General features: G+C 41.5%; 1 protein-coding gene and 1 long non-coding RNA gene across 4 annotated transcripts in view; one reads left to right on the top strand and one right to left on the bottom strand.

The window, feature by feature from the left end:
* The window catches only part of LOC133569219 (divergent protein kinase domain 1C-like), a 29,063-nt gene that overhangs the window by 3,168 nt on the left and 11,379 nt on the right, over positions 1 to 14,516 (top strand). The window contains exon 3 of one of the 3 annotated variants that reach the window (XM_061921449.1): positions 3,044 to 3,129. In XM_061921449.1, coding sequence (XP_061777433.1) covers positions 3,064 to 3,129 — 66 coding nt within the window. In that variant the 5' untranslated portion in view covers positions 3,044 to 3,063. Of the gene's footprint in view, positions 1 to 3,043; positions 3,130 to 7,648; positions 9,099 to 14,516 lie in introns of those variants that run through there. The other 2 variants (XM_061921447.1, XM_061921448.1) reach the window with 2 other exon arrangements.
* Positions 7,939 to 9,474, bottom strand: LOC133569220 (uncharacterized). The gene is made up of 2 exons (XR_009809773.1): positions 9,185 to 9,474; positions 7,939 to 9,095 (listed from the first exon to the last, which is right to left on the bottom strand). It is a non-coding gene; the product is annotated as an uncharacterized LOC133569220 (long non-coding RNA).

Below are 14,516 nucleotides of genomic sequence, written 5' to 3' on the forward strand. Positions count from 1 at the left end.
CGCGGGGGCAACAGCCTAATCAGGGAAACCCAGACTTCCCTCTCCCCAGCCACTTCGTCTAGCTCTTCCCGGGGGATCCCGAGGCGTTCCCAGGCCAGCCGGGAGACATAGTCTTCCCAACGTGTCCTGGGTCTTCCCCGTGGCCTCCTACCGGTTGGACGTGCCCTAAAAACCTCCCTAGGGAGGCGTTCGGGTGGCATCCTGACCAGATGCCCGAACCACCTCATCTGGCTCCTCTCGATGTGAAGGAGCAGCGGCTTTACTTGAGTTCCTCCCGGATGGCAGAGCTTCTCACTCTATCTCTAAGGGAGAGCCCCGCCACACGGCGGAGGAAACTCATTTCGGCCGCTTGTACCCGTGATCTTATCCTTTCGGTCATGACCAAAAAATTCTATTTTGGTTTCATCTGACCACATGACATTCTCCCAATCCTCTGCTGTATCATCCATGTATCCATTTTGGTATAAACTCAACTCGTCGTGTTTGGAGGAAGAAGAATACTGAGTTGCATCCCAAGAACACCATACCTACTGTGAAGCATGGGGGTGGAAACATCATGCTTTAGGGCTGTTTTCCTGCTAAGGGGACAGGACGATTGATCCGTGTTAAGGAAAGAATGAATTAGGCCATGTATCATGAGATTTTGAGCCAAAACCTCCTTCCATCAGTGTGAGCTTTGAATGGTTGACCAAATACTTATTTTCCACCATAATTTACAAATAAATTCTTTAAAATTCCTACAAAGTGAATTCCTGGATTTTTTTTTCACATTCTGTCTCTCACAGTTGAAGTGTACCTATGATGAAAATTACAGACCTCTGTCATCATTTTAAGTGGGAGAACTTGCACAATCAGTGGCTGACTAAATACTTTTTTGCCCCACTGTATATATATATATACATATACATATATATATATATATATATATACACACACAGTATAGTCCAAAAGATTGGCCACAACTTCTCATTCAATGTGTTTTCTTTATTTTCATGACTATTTACGTAGTAGATTGTCACTGAAGGCATCAAAACCATGAATGAACACATGTGGAGTTATGTACAACAAAAAAGGTGAAATAACTAAAAAAACATGTTTAATATTTTAGTTTCTTCAAAATAGCCACCCTTTGCTCTGATTACTGCTTTGCACTCTCTTGGTATTCTCTCCATGAGCTTCAAGGGGTAGTTACCTGAAATGGTTTTCCCTTCGCAGGTGTGCCTTATCATGGTTGATGAGTGGAATTTATTGCTTTATCAATGGGGTTGGGACCATCAGTTGTGTAGTGAACTTTTGGCCTGTACTGTATATACCTGTGTATATATGTGTATGTATATTTATATATGTATATATATATATATATATATATATATATATACCGTATTTCCTTGAATTGCTGCCGGGGCGCTAATTTATTTAAAACCTCTTCTCACTCCTGCGCTTACCAAAGGCATGCGGTAAAAGTAATCATGCGCCAATTATTTTAAAACCTGTTCTCACTCTGGCACTTACCAAGGGCACGGAGTAAAAATTTGAGTGTGATGTAAGCTTGGACTTTAAATCCTACTGAATAGCTCTTAATCTTCTTCCCTTTATGCGATTTCAAATTACCGGTATTGAAATCAGCCTCCTCCATTCTGAAAATGATGACAGGGGAAGTGTCACTTGTGACGTCACGAGTTTGACCAGGCCGTAATACTAAGCATGCGCTAATTATTTTGTGAAGTGAATTTGACCCGGCAGTAATTCAAGGCAGGCGCATATTATATGCCCTGCGGCAATTCATGGAAATACGGTATATATATATATATATATATATATATATATATATATATATATATATATATATATATACACATATAAATGAATAATTAAACGCGAGCTCAGTTTATAGGTGGCCGTGGAGATGCCTGCGCCACACAGTATATATATCCCTTCAATGTACACTATATTGCCAAAAGTATTTTTCCACCTGCCTTTACTCACATATGAACTCAAAGTGCCATCCTATGGAATTGTCCGAAATGTTTTTGTATCCTGGAGCATTCCAAGTTCCCTTCACTGGAACTAAGGGGCCAAACCCAACTCCTGAAAAACCAACCCCACATCATAATTCCTCCTCCACCAAATATCACACTCGGCACAATGCCGTCCAAAAATGTAGGTTTTTTTTTGCAACCTCCAAACCCAGACTGGGCCATCAGATTGCCAGATGGAAAAGCGTGATTCATCAGTCCAGAGAAGTGCTTTACACCACTGCATCCCACGCTTTGCATTGGACTTGGTGACGTATGGCTTAGATGCAGCTGCTCGGCCACGGAATCCAATTCCATGAAGCTCTCTGCGTACTGTACGTGGGCTAATTGGAAAGTCACATGAAGTTTGGAGCTGTGTAGCAACTGACTGTGCAGAAAGTCTTTGCACTATGTGCTTCAGCATCTGCTGACCCCTCTGTCAGTTTACATGGCCTGTCACTTGGTGGCCGAGTTGCTGTTGTTCCCAAACTATTCACTTTGCTTATCATAAAGTTGACTTTGGAATATTTAGGAGCGAGGAAATTTCACGACTGGATTTGTTGCACAGGTGGCATCCTATGACAGTTCCACGCTGGAAAACACTGAGAGCGGCCCATTCTTTCACAAATGTTTGTAGAAACGGTCTACATGCCTAAGTGCTTGATTTGGACACTTTCATACTTTTAGCAATATAGTGTATGTTGATTTGTGCTTCAGTGACGCCATTGGATGAATCGTCCGCCATCTTTTTTTCTTTCCCCCTTGTGGGCTATTTTTTAAAATATTTTCTTCGCAATCGATTGACGACTCGTCGGCTCCGGCGTGCACAGCGGCAGACTGTGACGTGGTGCACATGTTTAACATTAAGAGATGACACGAACTTGAAGCCAAATCAGACTATGACTGATGAACATCAGCTGGGAGAGATGGGAAGGGAGAACCCACCAGGGAGAACATTGAATCTTTTTGCCTCGCTCAATGCCGTCCCGCCACGTTTACTGCTTCATTCCATGCTTTTATTTCCACAGGTGTCAAACTCAAGGCCCGGATGCCAGATCTGGCCCGCCAGATTTTATTTGGCCTGCCTAAGCCAGGAAATAATATGCGTCATAAGGTACTTTATCCTTTCTTACTAAATGTTTTGGCATAAAAAAATGCATGTACTACATGCAATTGCATATATTTGTATTTAATGTAACAAATGTTATATTATCATTTTAAAATGTTATTCTTAAAACCAAAATAAATACTTAAGTATCTGCTTGATTTATGTATGAATATGTAATAATAATAATAATGTTGAATAACGTAATGTTAGTTACATTTGTATGGATTTAGGTTGGAAAGTAGTTATAATCTATAGTAATAATAATGAACTATTAGTTTTGTGTTTCCTAATAATGTAACAAATGTAATATCAAGCATTGCAACCTTTTTTTGTTCAAATAAATATAAATGTTAGATTGATGTACAAACCCCGTTTCCATATGAGTTGGAAAATTCTGTTAGATGTAAATATAAATGGAATACAATGATTTGCAAATCATTTTCAACCCATGACAACATATTTGATGTTCAAAATGATAAACATTTTTTTTTTTTGCAAATAATCATTAACTTTAGAATTTGATGCCAGCAACACGTGACAAAGAACTTGGGAAAGGTGGCAATAAATACTGATAAAGTTGAGGAATGCTCATCAAACACTTATTTGGAACATCCCACAGGTGTGCAGGCTAATTGGGAACAGGTGGGTGCCATGATTGGGTATAAAAACAGCTTCCCAAAAAATGCTCAGTCTGTCACAAGAAAGGATGGGGCGAGGTACACCCCTTTGTCCACAACTGCGTGAGCAAATAGTCAAACCGTTTAAGAACAACGTTTCTCAAACTGCAATTGCAAGAAATTTAGGGATTTGAACATCTACGGTCCATAATATCATCAAAAGGTTCAGAGAATCTGGAGAAATCACTCCACGTAAGCGGCATGGCCGGAAACCAACATTGAATGACCGTGACCTTGGATCCCTCAAGACGGCACTGTATCAAAAACCGACATCAATCTCTAAAGGATGTCATCACATGAGCTCAGGAACACAATACAGTTTGTCGCTACATCTGTAAGTGCAAGTTAAAGCTCTACTATGCAAAGCGAAAGCCATTTATCAACAACATCCAGAAACGCCGCTGGCTTCCCTGAGCCCGAGATCATCTAAGATGGACTGCTGCAAAGTGGAAAAGTGTTCTGTGGTCTGACAAGTCCACATTTCAAATTGTTTTTGGAAATATTCGACATTGTGTCATCCGGACCAAAGGGGAAGCGAACCATCCAGACTGTTATCGACGCAAAGTTCAAAAGCCAGCATCTGTGATGGTATGGGGGTGCATTAGTGCCCAAGACATGGGTAACTTACACATCTGTGAAGGCAGCATTAATGCTGAAAGGTACATCCAGGTTTTGGAACAACATATGCTGCCATCTAAGTGCCGTCTTTTTCATGGACGCCCCTGCTTATTTCAGCAAGACAATGCTAAGCCACATTCAGCACGTGTTACAACAGCGTGGCTTCGTAAAAAAAGAGTACGGGTACTTTCCTGGCCCACCTGCAGTCCAGACCTGTCTCCCATCGAAAATGTGTGGCGCATTATGATGCGTAAAATACGACAGCGAAGACCCCGGACTGTTGAACGACTGAAGCTCTACATAAAACAAGAAGGGGAAATAATTCCACTTTCAAAGCTTCAATAATTAGTTTCCTCCGTTCCCAAATGTTTATTGAGTGTTGTTAAAAGAAAAGGTGATGTAACACAGTGGTGAACATGCCCTTTCCCAACTACTTTGGCACGTGTTGCAGCCATGAAATTCTACGTTAATTATTATTTGCAAAAAAAAAATAAAGTTTATGAGTTTGAACTTCAAATATCTTGTCCTTGTAGTGCATTCAATCGAATATGGGTTGAAAAAGATTTGCAAATCATTATATTCTGTTTATATTTACATGTAACAATTTCCCAACTCATACGGAAACGGGGTTTGTAGGATTTCAAAGCATGTTATGGTAAAAAATGACAATAGGTTTAACAGTAAAAAATAACTGGCTGCTCAGTGTCCAGAATTTTACTGTAAAAACCAGTGGTGTCGTGTTTCTATATACAGTAATACACCGCAAAAAACATAGATTTTACAGTAAAAAAATGTCCGCTCAGCCGCCAGAATTTTACCGTCAAAAACGAATGGTACCACTTTTCCATTTGCAGAAATATGCTGTAAAAAAACACAATAAACTCTACAATAAAATTCTGGCGACTGAGCTGCCAGTCTATAAATTATTTTTTCACTGAGTACATTGAACATTTTTTTATTAAATTAATGGGCTATTTTATAACTATATCTTGAGGTGAATCCTTGTATATTAGTTACATTTATCACTCACTGTTACAAGCGGCCCTCTGAAGACTGACATACCTGCCATGTGGCCCTCAGTGAAAACCAGTTTGAGATAGTGAAAAACATAAAAAAAAAAACTTTGGAGAATAGAGGACAAAAACACACACATCTCATGAATCAAATGTGATTTATTGATCTTTACTTAAGCATTTTTAACTAGTTTATTTCCTCTCACTTTTGCCCACATTTGTCAATACTTGGACTATGAGGTGGTTGTTTTCCCAAGATGCAAGTGAACTTGGACCGGAGATGGCATGAATGTAAAGACATCTTTTATTTTAACACTATAACTGCACAAAAAAAAGGCAAACAAAAGGCGCGCACAATGGCGGTACAAAAACTTGGCAGTGAAAACAAAATTCGCACTAAGGCAAAACAATGAACATAAAACAAAAACTTGCACTGGCATAAATAACGAGAAAACTTACTTGGAACGGAACGAGAACGGGACATGGATCATTGGCATGGATTACAAGGTGCGTAGCAGGTGGTGGAGGGTGATGTTGCCAGAATGAACAACAGAAACAGACAGGCTTAAATAATACTGTGATGATTAGTGAAAACAGGTGTGAGACATGAGGACAGGTGAAAACTAATGGGTAGTCACGGTGACAAAACAAACCAGGAAGTGCAAAAACAGGAACTGAGTGGCCAAAAAACAAACAGAACATGACTAAAACAAAACATGATCACATAGACATGACAGAGTCCCTCCCTTAAGGACAGATACCAGATGTCCAGAAAAAATTAAAACAAAACATGATCACATAGACATGACAACATTGACAAATACTGTTCCTGACGTTTGACTAAATAAAGCAGGGGTCTCAAGACACGCGGGCCAATCGTGGCCCACGAGACGTTATTTTGCCCCCACCTTAATATGAAAGTTTAATGTCAGTTCGGCCCGCAAGTTTTATATGAATGGCGCTTGACAGCGTTGTGTTATTTGGGTCCAAAATGGCTCTTTCAACATTCTGGGTTGCCTACCCCTGCATTAGTGGAAAAGCGGCAAATGAGTGAAAGCGACGAGGGGTTTTGTTACGCGCTTGGCTGCAGTCACACGGCGACACCTGTCCGTCAGTAATAACAGTCCTTGATAACCTGGACCAATTCAAACCGCTTTTTGTTTTTTTTTATTGTTTAGTTGGCATTGCCTCACACGATGAACACTACTTATATTTCTTTATGACGCCGGATAACACAACTGGAGCCGTCACTTTTTTGCGCTCGCTATCCCGGTACTTTCCCGGCTACAATCCACAGACCGCCGCGTTTCTGTAGGGAGGAAAAGTGGAACGACACACATTGCGGAAATAACATTATTCTCCGTGCGTGGGCTAAATACAAATATATTCCACAACCCCAAACATGTCTTTTTCAAAGCCTGCAGTGAAGGGAAAGGTTAGTGAAGAGCAAAGACAATTCCAGGAAAAGCGAGAGATGCAGTATTTCTTTGTAGAGCACAAGGGCACCCCGACGTGTCTTATTTGATACAATTGGTCTAAGTGATACAATTTGAAACGTCATACAACTAGACATGCTGAGGAGTATGCAACATTTTTTTTTTTTAGAAATCTATTTTTGCGGCCCAGCCTCACCCAGACTCTGCATCCAGTGCCCCCCAGGTAAATTGAGTTTGAGACCCCTGAAATAAAGTGAGGGCCGCCTGTAGTACCACGATCGCACCACCAGATGGCAGCTCCTCTGGTGTTTACATTCATTTGGTGGCGCCAGTGTTGTTGTGTTGTGGTCAGAGCATGGTTGGCACCCAGCAACTGTTTGTCTTTGAGTTAGCGTGTTGCTTTAATTTCTGTTTTTGGACTTTGGGGGCGTCAATAAATGTCCTTTTAACACCCCTCAAGGCGGGAAACTGAAAAGGCCTCTCCCCTTATTTATGACTGTAGGAATTAATGAACAAGCAGGAGTTGTTAACCGGATTTTTATTGGCAGCTTTCCAATGTACGCCACGGAAGTAAGGGGTGGGGGCCTTTAATGTGGCTGAAGGGGATGTGCTGCCGTGGTAACGGAGGAGGAGGGGCTAAAAGAGAGAGGTACAGTAGCATATGTTATCATGGGAGGGGGGGGGTGATGTTCCTCCCACCAAGACCACGGCCACACACACATATCCACACTTGTTTAGTGAGTGTTAACCCTCCAGCCGCCATGTGGGGGCGTCACAGAGCAGCAGCAAAGACTGCAGGAAGGCTGTGCTGACATGTCTGAGCGTGCACACACACACACACACACACACACATTCACACACAGTAGGAGCAGGCGGGGAGGGAAAGAAATTCCGTCCGCAGTGGTCCAAGGAGGCCTGGCAGTCCACAATGAGGGTTTAAGTCACCGCCGACCTCCTGGTGCATCTTCAGAGCTGCAAACCGATGCAGACCTGTCCTGACAAGAAGACCGACAGAAGCAGCCCATGGTCTAAAGTGTTTGGGACACTTTGAAGAATGCCAAGCGGTTCCTCAGGACCTGCACGCTGATCCAGAACGCTGCCTTGGATCAGAAGCTCTGCAGACAGAGCAGCTCACCTTTTGGATCTCGAAGAAGACACTTTTTCTTCTCCTGCTTTGACTTGATGAACCCGAGAAGACAAACTCTTGGACTGAACAGAACTTTGTGAAGGAAATGGTTAGCGTGATGGTGGAAGAATGAGGCGTACCTACAAGTCACCTCAATCTAGTCACACTTAGAACCCTTCATGGGTCACCTCTGATCCATGAAGCAAAACCGCATCGGAGCAGTCTCAAGTTGCGGGGCTACACAAGTAAGAGCCAAACAGAACACCTCCTGGTTCTCATTTGTCTCTCCCTCGGGCGTCCCACTTCATCAAGTGGGCCCGAGATCTCTGTGACGGGCTCTAGCACCAGAACCTCAGTCAGCTTTTTGGACTGAAACCTGACCACAAAGTAGTAAGCTGAAGGAAACCGTGTCGGGTTGTTGGACGGTTAAAACAAATATGTGCAGCAGAACTATAAACCTCAGAAGTCTTGAATCATCTCTGGAGTATTTGTCTTGGACATCAGAGAGATCAGTTCTGTTGGATCTGAAGACGTAAAAGCTGCTAGTGAATGACAACGGTCTTGTCTCGTGTGACAAGTTCTGAAGAATTTGGGTTTTGTCCAGAAAACTAAGTCCGCCTTGTTTTCACAAAGGACATTCCAATTGTCAGTATTTGATTTCTTTTTCCCAGAGAGCACGGCCAGCTGGGGATGGTTTTGGTTGTCGTTCTGGAGGACGTCCAATAAGTCCAGATGTCCGCGCATCAATCGCCTTCTGTTGTTGGACCTGTTACGGCGCCAGCTGCTTCCAGTTGGAGATCTTGTACTGAAGAGTGCAAACCGTCATGGGGGACATGTTAACCAGGATTTACTCAACTTCTTAGACGCTTCTTGACTTTTGGACCCACGTCTGAGGACGGTGGGCCCGGTCACAGCTGTCATGGCCGCCGGGGTTTACTTCCTACGCTGGTTGGGCCTCAGGTTGTGGTCTCGCCGAGGTACGCTGGTCTTCCTTCTGTTCTGGTTCGGGTCTTGGCTGCTCCTCAATGGCGTAGTTCTGGTCCACAGGAGAGTCTTGTCCGACTTCTGCACAGACGACAGGAGCAAGAAGATCCTGCAGCGGCTGGTGAGTACATGTTGATGATGTGACCAACCTGTCCATCCGAATTAGTCCGCACTAATGCATTATGGGTAAATGTTGGCTTTCCTTACCTTGATCTTTTCAAACGTCGCCTTAATTCAAAGTAGAAGCAGATGAAATCCTGAATAAACACGGGGATTAAGCACAGTGATCCAAAGTCAACAAAACCTCCACTCAAGCGTGTCTCGACTTAAACCGCTTCCGTTTCATCTTGCTCATCTTCACGGATGTTCAAAACTGTCCATCACCAAAGTCACCAGACCCGAGGTTCTTCTAACGGCATCTCATGTCCTGTAACTAAGGTCTATTCAGGTTCTATATAAGGTCTATTTATGGTCTAATCGCAGCTGAGTTGGGAACTTCGTCCCTGCACGACATTCCAGACTATTTATGGACCAGTCTGCCTTTAATGACCTCCATCTTGATGCATGTGCTGGTCTCTGTCCCTCGTCAGCGCCATAGTGCTGATCTACAACAGGCCGTAGACACCATCAGGACCACCAGGGAGTTCTTTGGAAACATTTGTCTTCCACATATAACTGGGGTGTCAAACTGGTTTTCACTGAGGGCCACATTGCAGTTACGACTGCCCTCAAAGGGTCATGTGTAACATTGAGTAATAAATTAATTCTCATTTCAATCAATCAATCAATCAATGTTTACTTATATAGCCCTAAATCACTAGTGTCTCAAAGGGCTGCACAGACCACCACGACATCCTCGGTAGGCCCACATAAGGGCAAGGAAAACTCACACCCAGTGGGACATTGGTGACAATAATGACCCAGTGGGACGTCGGTGACAATGATGACTATGAGAACCTTGGAGAGGAGGAAAGCAATGGATGTCGAGCGGGTCTAACATGATACTGTGAAAGTTCAATCCACAATGGATCCAACACAGTCGCGAGAGTCCAGTCCAAAGAGGATCCAAGACACAGCAGCGAGAGTCCCGTTCACAGCGGCGCCAGCAGGAAACCATCCCAAGCGGAGGCGGACCAGCAGCGCAGAGATGTCCCCAGCCGATACACATTATAAGGATTCCCCCTAATTTTTTTACCACATTGCCGATGCGTTTGTTCATTAGATTTTTGTACGTACTCCGTAAAAAAACAAAAAACAATAGACTGGCAGCTAAGTCGCCAGAATTGTATCGTAAAATTGACGGTTATTCGCATATTCATGTAAATGGCAAAATGGTACCACTGTGTTTTACGGTAAAATTCTGGTGACTGATCTGCCAGTTTTTTAAACCGTAAAACCTATGGTTGTTGTTGTTTGTACGCTGTATTACCGTATGGTGTATTACTGTACGGCAGGGGTAGGGAACCTGCGACTCTAGAGCCATATGTGGCTCTTTTGATGACTGCATCTGGCTCTCAGGTAAATCTTAACTGACATTGCTTAACACGATAAGTAATTAATGATTCCGCTGGTAATCACAGGGTTAAAAATAACGTTCAAAATGAAAAACATTCTAATGCATTTTATTCCATCAATCCAAGAAGTCGCATTTATGGTAAGAAGTATTTTATTTATTGTTGGTATAGCTTCAGAATAACAAAGTTGTTAAAAAGAATAAGAGACTTATTATACTCTAAAATTGTTAGTCCAACTTAAAAATGCACACATTTAGTTGTATTCAGTGTTAAAAAATATTGGTAACACTTTAGTGTGGGGAACATATTCTAAGTAACAAAGACTTAATTAAGAGTTATTTGGACACTAGGGGACCATATAAGGGTTAGGGTTACTAATAAGCAATAATTCTGAGGTAATTGAGGGAAGACTCTTAGTTAATGGCTTACTGCTTGTAAAATAAGGCCATGCAGAAAAAGGCATTAATAAGTACTTAAAAATGACTAATTAAGAGCCAATATGTTACAAAATTGCATGTTAACAAGCAACTGATTAATGGTGAATATGTTCCCTATATCAAAGTATTACCAAAATATAATATGGCTCTCACGTAAATACATTTTTAAAATATTTGGCTTTCATGGGTCTCTCAGCCAAAAAGGTTCCCGACCCCTGCTGTACGGTGTATTACTGAAAAACGGTCCAAATTTTGTGACCCGGGGGTCGCATTGGATTAAAATAATGGGGTGGTGGCCGAATGCAGACTGCACATAAAGTAACTATATATATATTTATATATATCTATATTTATATATATATATATACAGTGTATATGTAGGTCACATTTTCAGTACACCCATAATAAATTCATAAAAGAACCAAACTTCATGAATGTTTTTTATGACAAACAAGTATGTGCTCCAATCACTCGATCACAAAAAAATAAGAGTTGTAGAAATTATCGGAAACTCAAGACAGCCATGACATTATGTCCTTCAGAAGTACATTTAAATGGGTTGTACTTGTATAGCGCTTTTCTACCTTCAAGGTACTCAAAGCGCTTTGACACTACTTCCACATTTACCCATTCACACACACATTCACACACTGATGGAGGGAGCTGCCATGCAAGGCGCCAACCAGCACCCATCAGGAGCAAGGGTGAAGTGTCTTGCTCAGGACACAACGGACGTGCCGAGGTTGGTTCTAGGTGGGATTTGAACCAGTGACCCTCAGGTTGCGCACGGCCACTCTCCCACTGCGCCACGCCGTCCCTAAACTTTTGACCACGACTGTGTGTGTGTGTGTGTGTGTGTGTGTGTGTGTGTGTTTGTGTGTGTGTGTGTGTTTGTGTGTGTGTATGTATTTCAAATCCAGGCTCGTGATCTTTCTGTGTGGAGTTTGCATGTTCTCCCCGTGAATGCGTGGGTTCCCTCCGGGTACTCCGGCTTCCTCCCACTTCCAAAGACATGCACCTGGGGATAGGTTGATTGCCAACACTAAATTGGCCCTAGTGCAGGGGTGCCCAGACTTTTTCTGCAGGCGAGCTACTTTTCAATTGACCAACTCGAGGGGATCTACCTCATTTATATATATCATTTATATTTATTTATTTATGAAAGAGACATTTTTGAAAACAAGTTAAATGTGTTTAATGATAATACAAGCATGTGTAACACATATAGATGTCTTTCTTTCACGAAGACAAGAATATAAGTTGGTGTATTACCTGATTCTGATGACTTGCATTGATTGGAATCAGACAGTAATGATGATAACGCCCACATTTTCAAATGGAGGAGAAAAAAAGTTGTCCTTTCTGTACAATACCACATGAAAGTTGTTGGTTTTTGGCATCTAATTCATCCAGCTTCCATACACTTTACAAGAAAAACATTGGCGACAAATTCCGTAGCTTGCTTGATTGACATTCACGGCACCCGAGGGTCTTGTGAGATGACGCTGGTTGCTGCCAGTTCATTATTATGCAAAAATGACAGAGAGGAAGGCGAGAAACACTTTTTATTTCAACAGACTTTCGCGCCGTCCCTTCCGTCAAAACTCTAAAGGCCGACTGCACATTTCCTATCTTCACAATAAAAGCCCTGCTTATGCTGCCTGCGTTAACAAAATAAGAGTCTCGGAAAGCTGGCGTGCACAAGTGATGTGCACGCCAGCTTTCTGAGGGATCGCTTGTGCACGCCAGTTTTCCGACTCTGTATATTTGTATATATATATATATATATATATATATATATATATATATATATATATATATGTATATATATATATATATATATATATATATATATACAAAACTGTCACAGAAAATGAGAATATTGTGATAAAGTCCTTATTTTCTGTAATGAAACAAAAAACATGGAAATGTCATACATTCTGGATGCACTACACATCAATTGAAATTTTGCAAGCCTTTTATTATTTTAATATTGCTGATTATGGCATACAGCAGGGGTAGGGAACCTATGGCTCTAGAGCCAGATGTGGCTCTTCTGATGACTGCCCCTGGCTGGCTCTCAGATAAATCTTAGCTGACATTGCTTAACACGATAAGTAATGAATAATTCCGCTGGTAATCACAGTGTCAAAAATAACGTTCAAAATATAAAACATTCTCATGCATTTTAATCCATCCATCCAGTTGCTACCGCACCTGTTCAAGAAGTCGCATTAATGGTAAGAAGTATTTTATTTATTGTTGGTTAGCTTCAGAAAGATAATGTTATTAAAATGAATAAGAGACTTATTATACTCTAAAAATCTTGGTATTACTTAAAAATGCACGCATTTAGTTGTATTCAGTCCTAAAAAACATATTATATGGCTCTCATGGAAATACTTTTTAAAGTATTTGGCTTGAATGGCTCTCTCAGCCAAAAAGGTTCCCGACCCCTGGCATACAGTTTAAGAAAACTCAAAAATCCTATCTCAAAAAATGAGAATATTTCCTCAGATCAAGTAAAAAAAAAAAAAAAAGATTTATAACAGCAAAACAAAATCATACATTTGAAAATGTCAATTAATGCACTAAGTACTTGGTTAGGAATCCTTTCACATGGATTACCGCATCAATGCAGCGTGGCATGGAGGCAATCGGCCTGTGGCATTGCTGAGGTGTTATGGATGCCCAGGATGCTTCAATAGCGGCCTTTAGCTCATTTGCATTATTGAGTCTGGTGTCTTTCAGCTTCTTCTTCACAATACCCCACAAATTCTCTCCAGGGTTCAGGTCAGGGGAGCTGGCAAGAATGTACAAGAAATAATAAACTAAACAAAAAAAGCTGGGATTATTACATAATGCACCAATTAATGCATTTGTAGAGCAGTGTTCAAACCCTGGCCGAGTCGTACCAAAGACTACAAAAAGGCCCACTGCTCCCTTCACCTCCCAGGGGGTGAAGAAGGGGAAGGGTCAAATGCAGAGGACAAATTCCACCACACCGAGTCTGTGTCTGTGACGATCATTGGTACTTTAATTTTAATTTAACACATCAAAATATCTAAGGAATGTCTTGTATACATTTTTTGCTGTGAAATTAACGCTAAGATTGTCACGAAACCGTGATTATTACTCACACTATAATCGTACTGTCAAAATCTATCATCCGTGCATCCCTAATTATGACAAGTACATTATTAAAATGTCCTTTTTCATGAATTGGGGACCATTAAGTTTAAAAACTGTCAATAGAACATAATAAAACGATTGGATTTAGAGTGAAAATAGGGTGTGTTGGCGTTTTAGATGGAGGGTGGGGTGAACACTAATGTGTGTGTGTTTGTGTGTGTGTGTGTCTGCGTGTGTGTATCCCTAATTATGACAAGTACATTATTAAAATGTCCTTTTTCATGAATAAGGGACCATTAAGTTTAAAAACTGTCAATAGAACATAATAAAACGATTGGATTTAGAGTGAAAATAGGGTGTTTTGGCGTTTTAGATGGAGGGTGGGGTGAACTGGTCCTCTGACACTAACGTGTGTGTGTGTGTGTGTGTGTGTGTGTGTGTGTGTGTGTGTGTGTG

The sequence above is a fragment of the Nerophis ophidion genome, linkage group LG15, assembly GCF_033978795.1.
Source record: "Nerophis ophidion isolate RoL-2023_Sa linkage group LG15, RoL_Noph_v1.0, whole genome shotgun sequence".
NCBI lineage: Eukaryota > Metazoa > Chordata > Actinopteri > Syngnathiformes > Syngnathidae > Nerophis > Nerophis ophidion.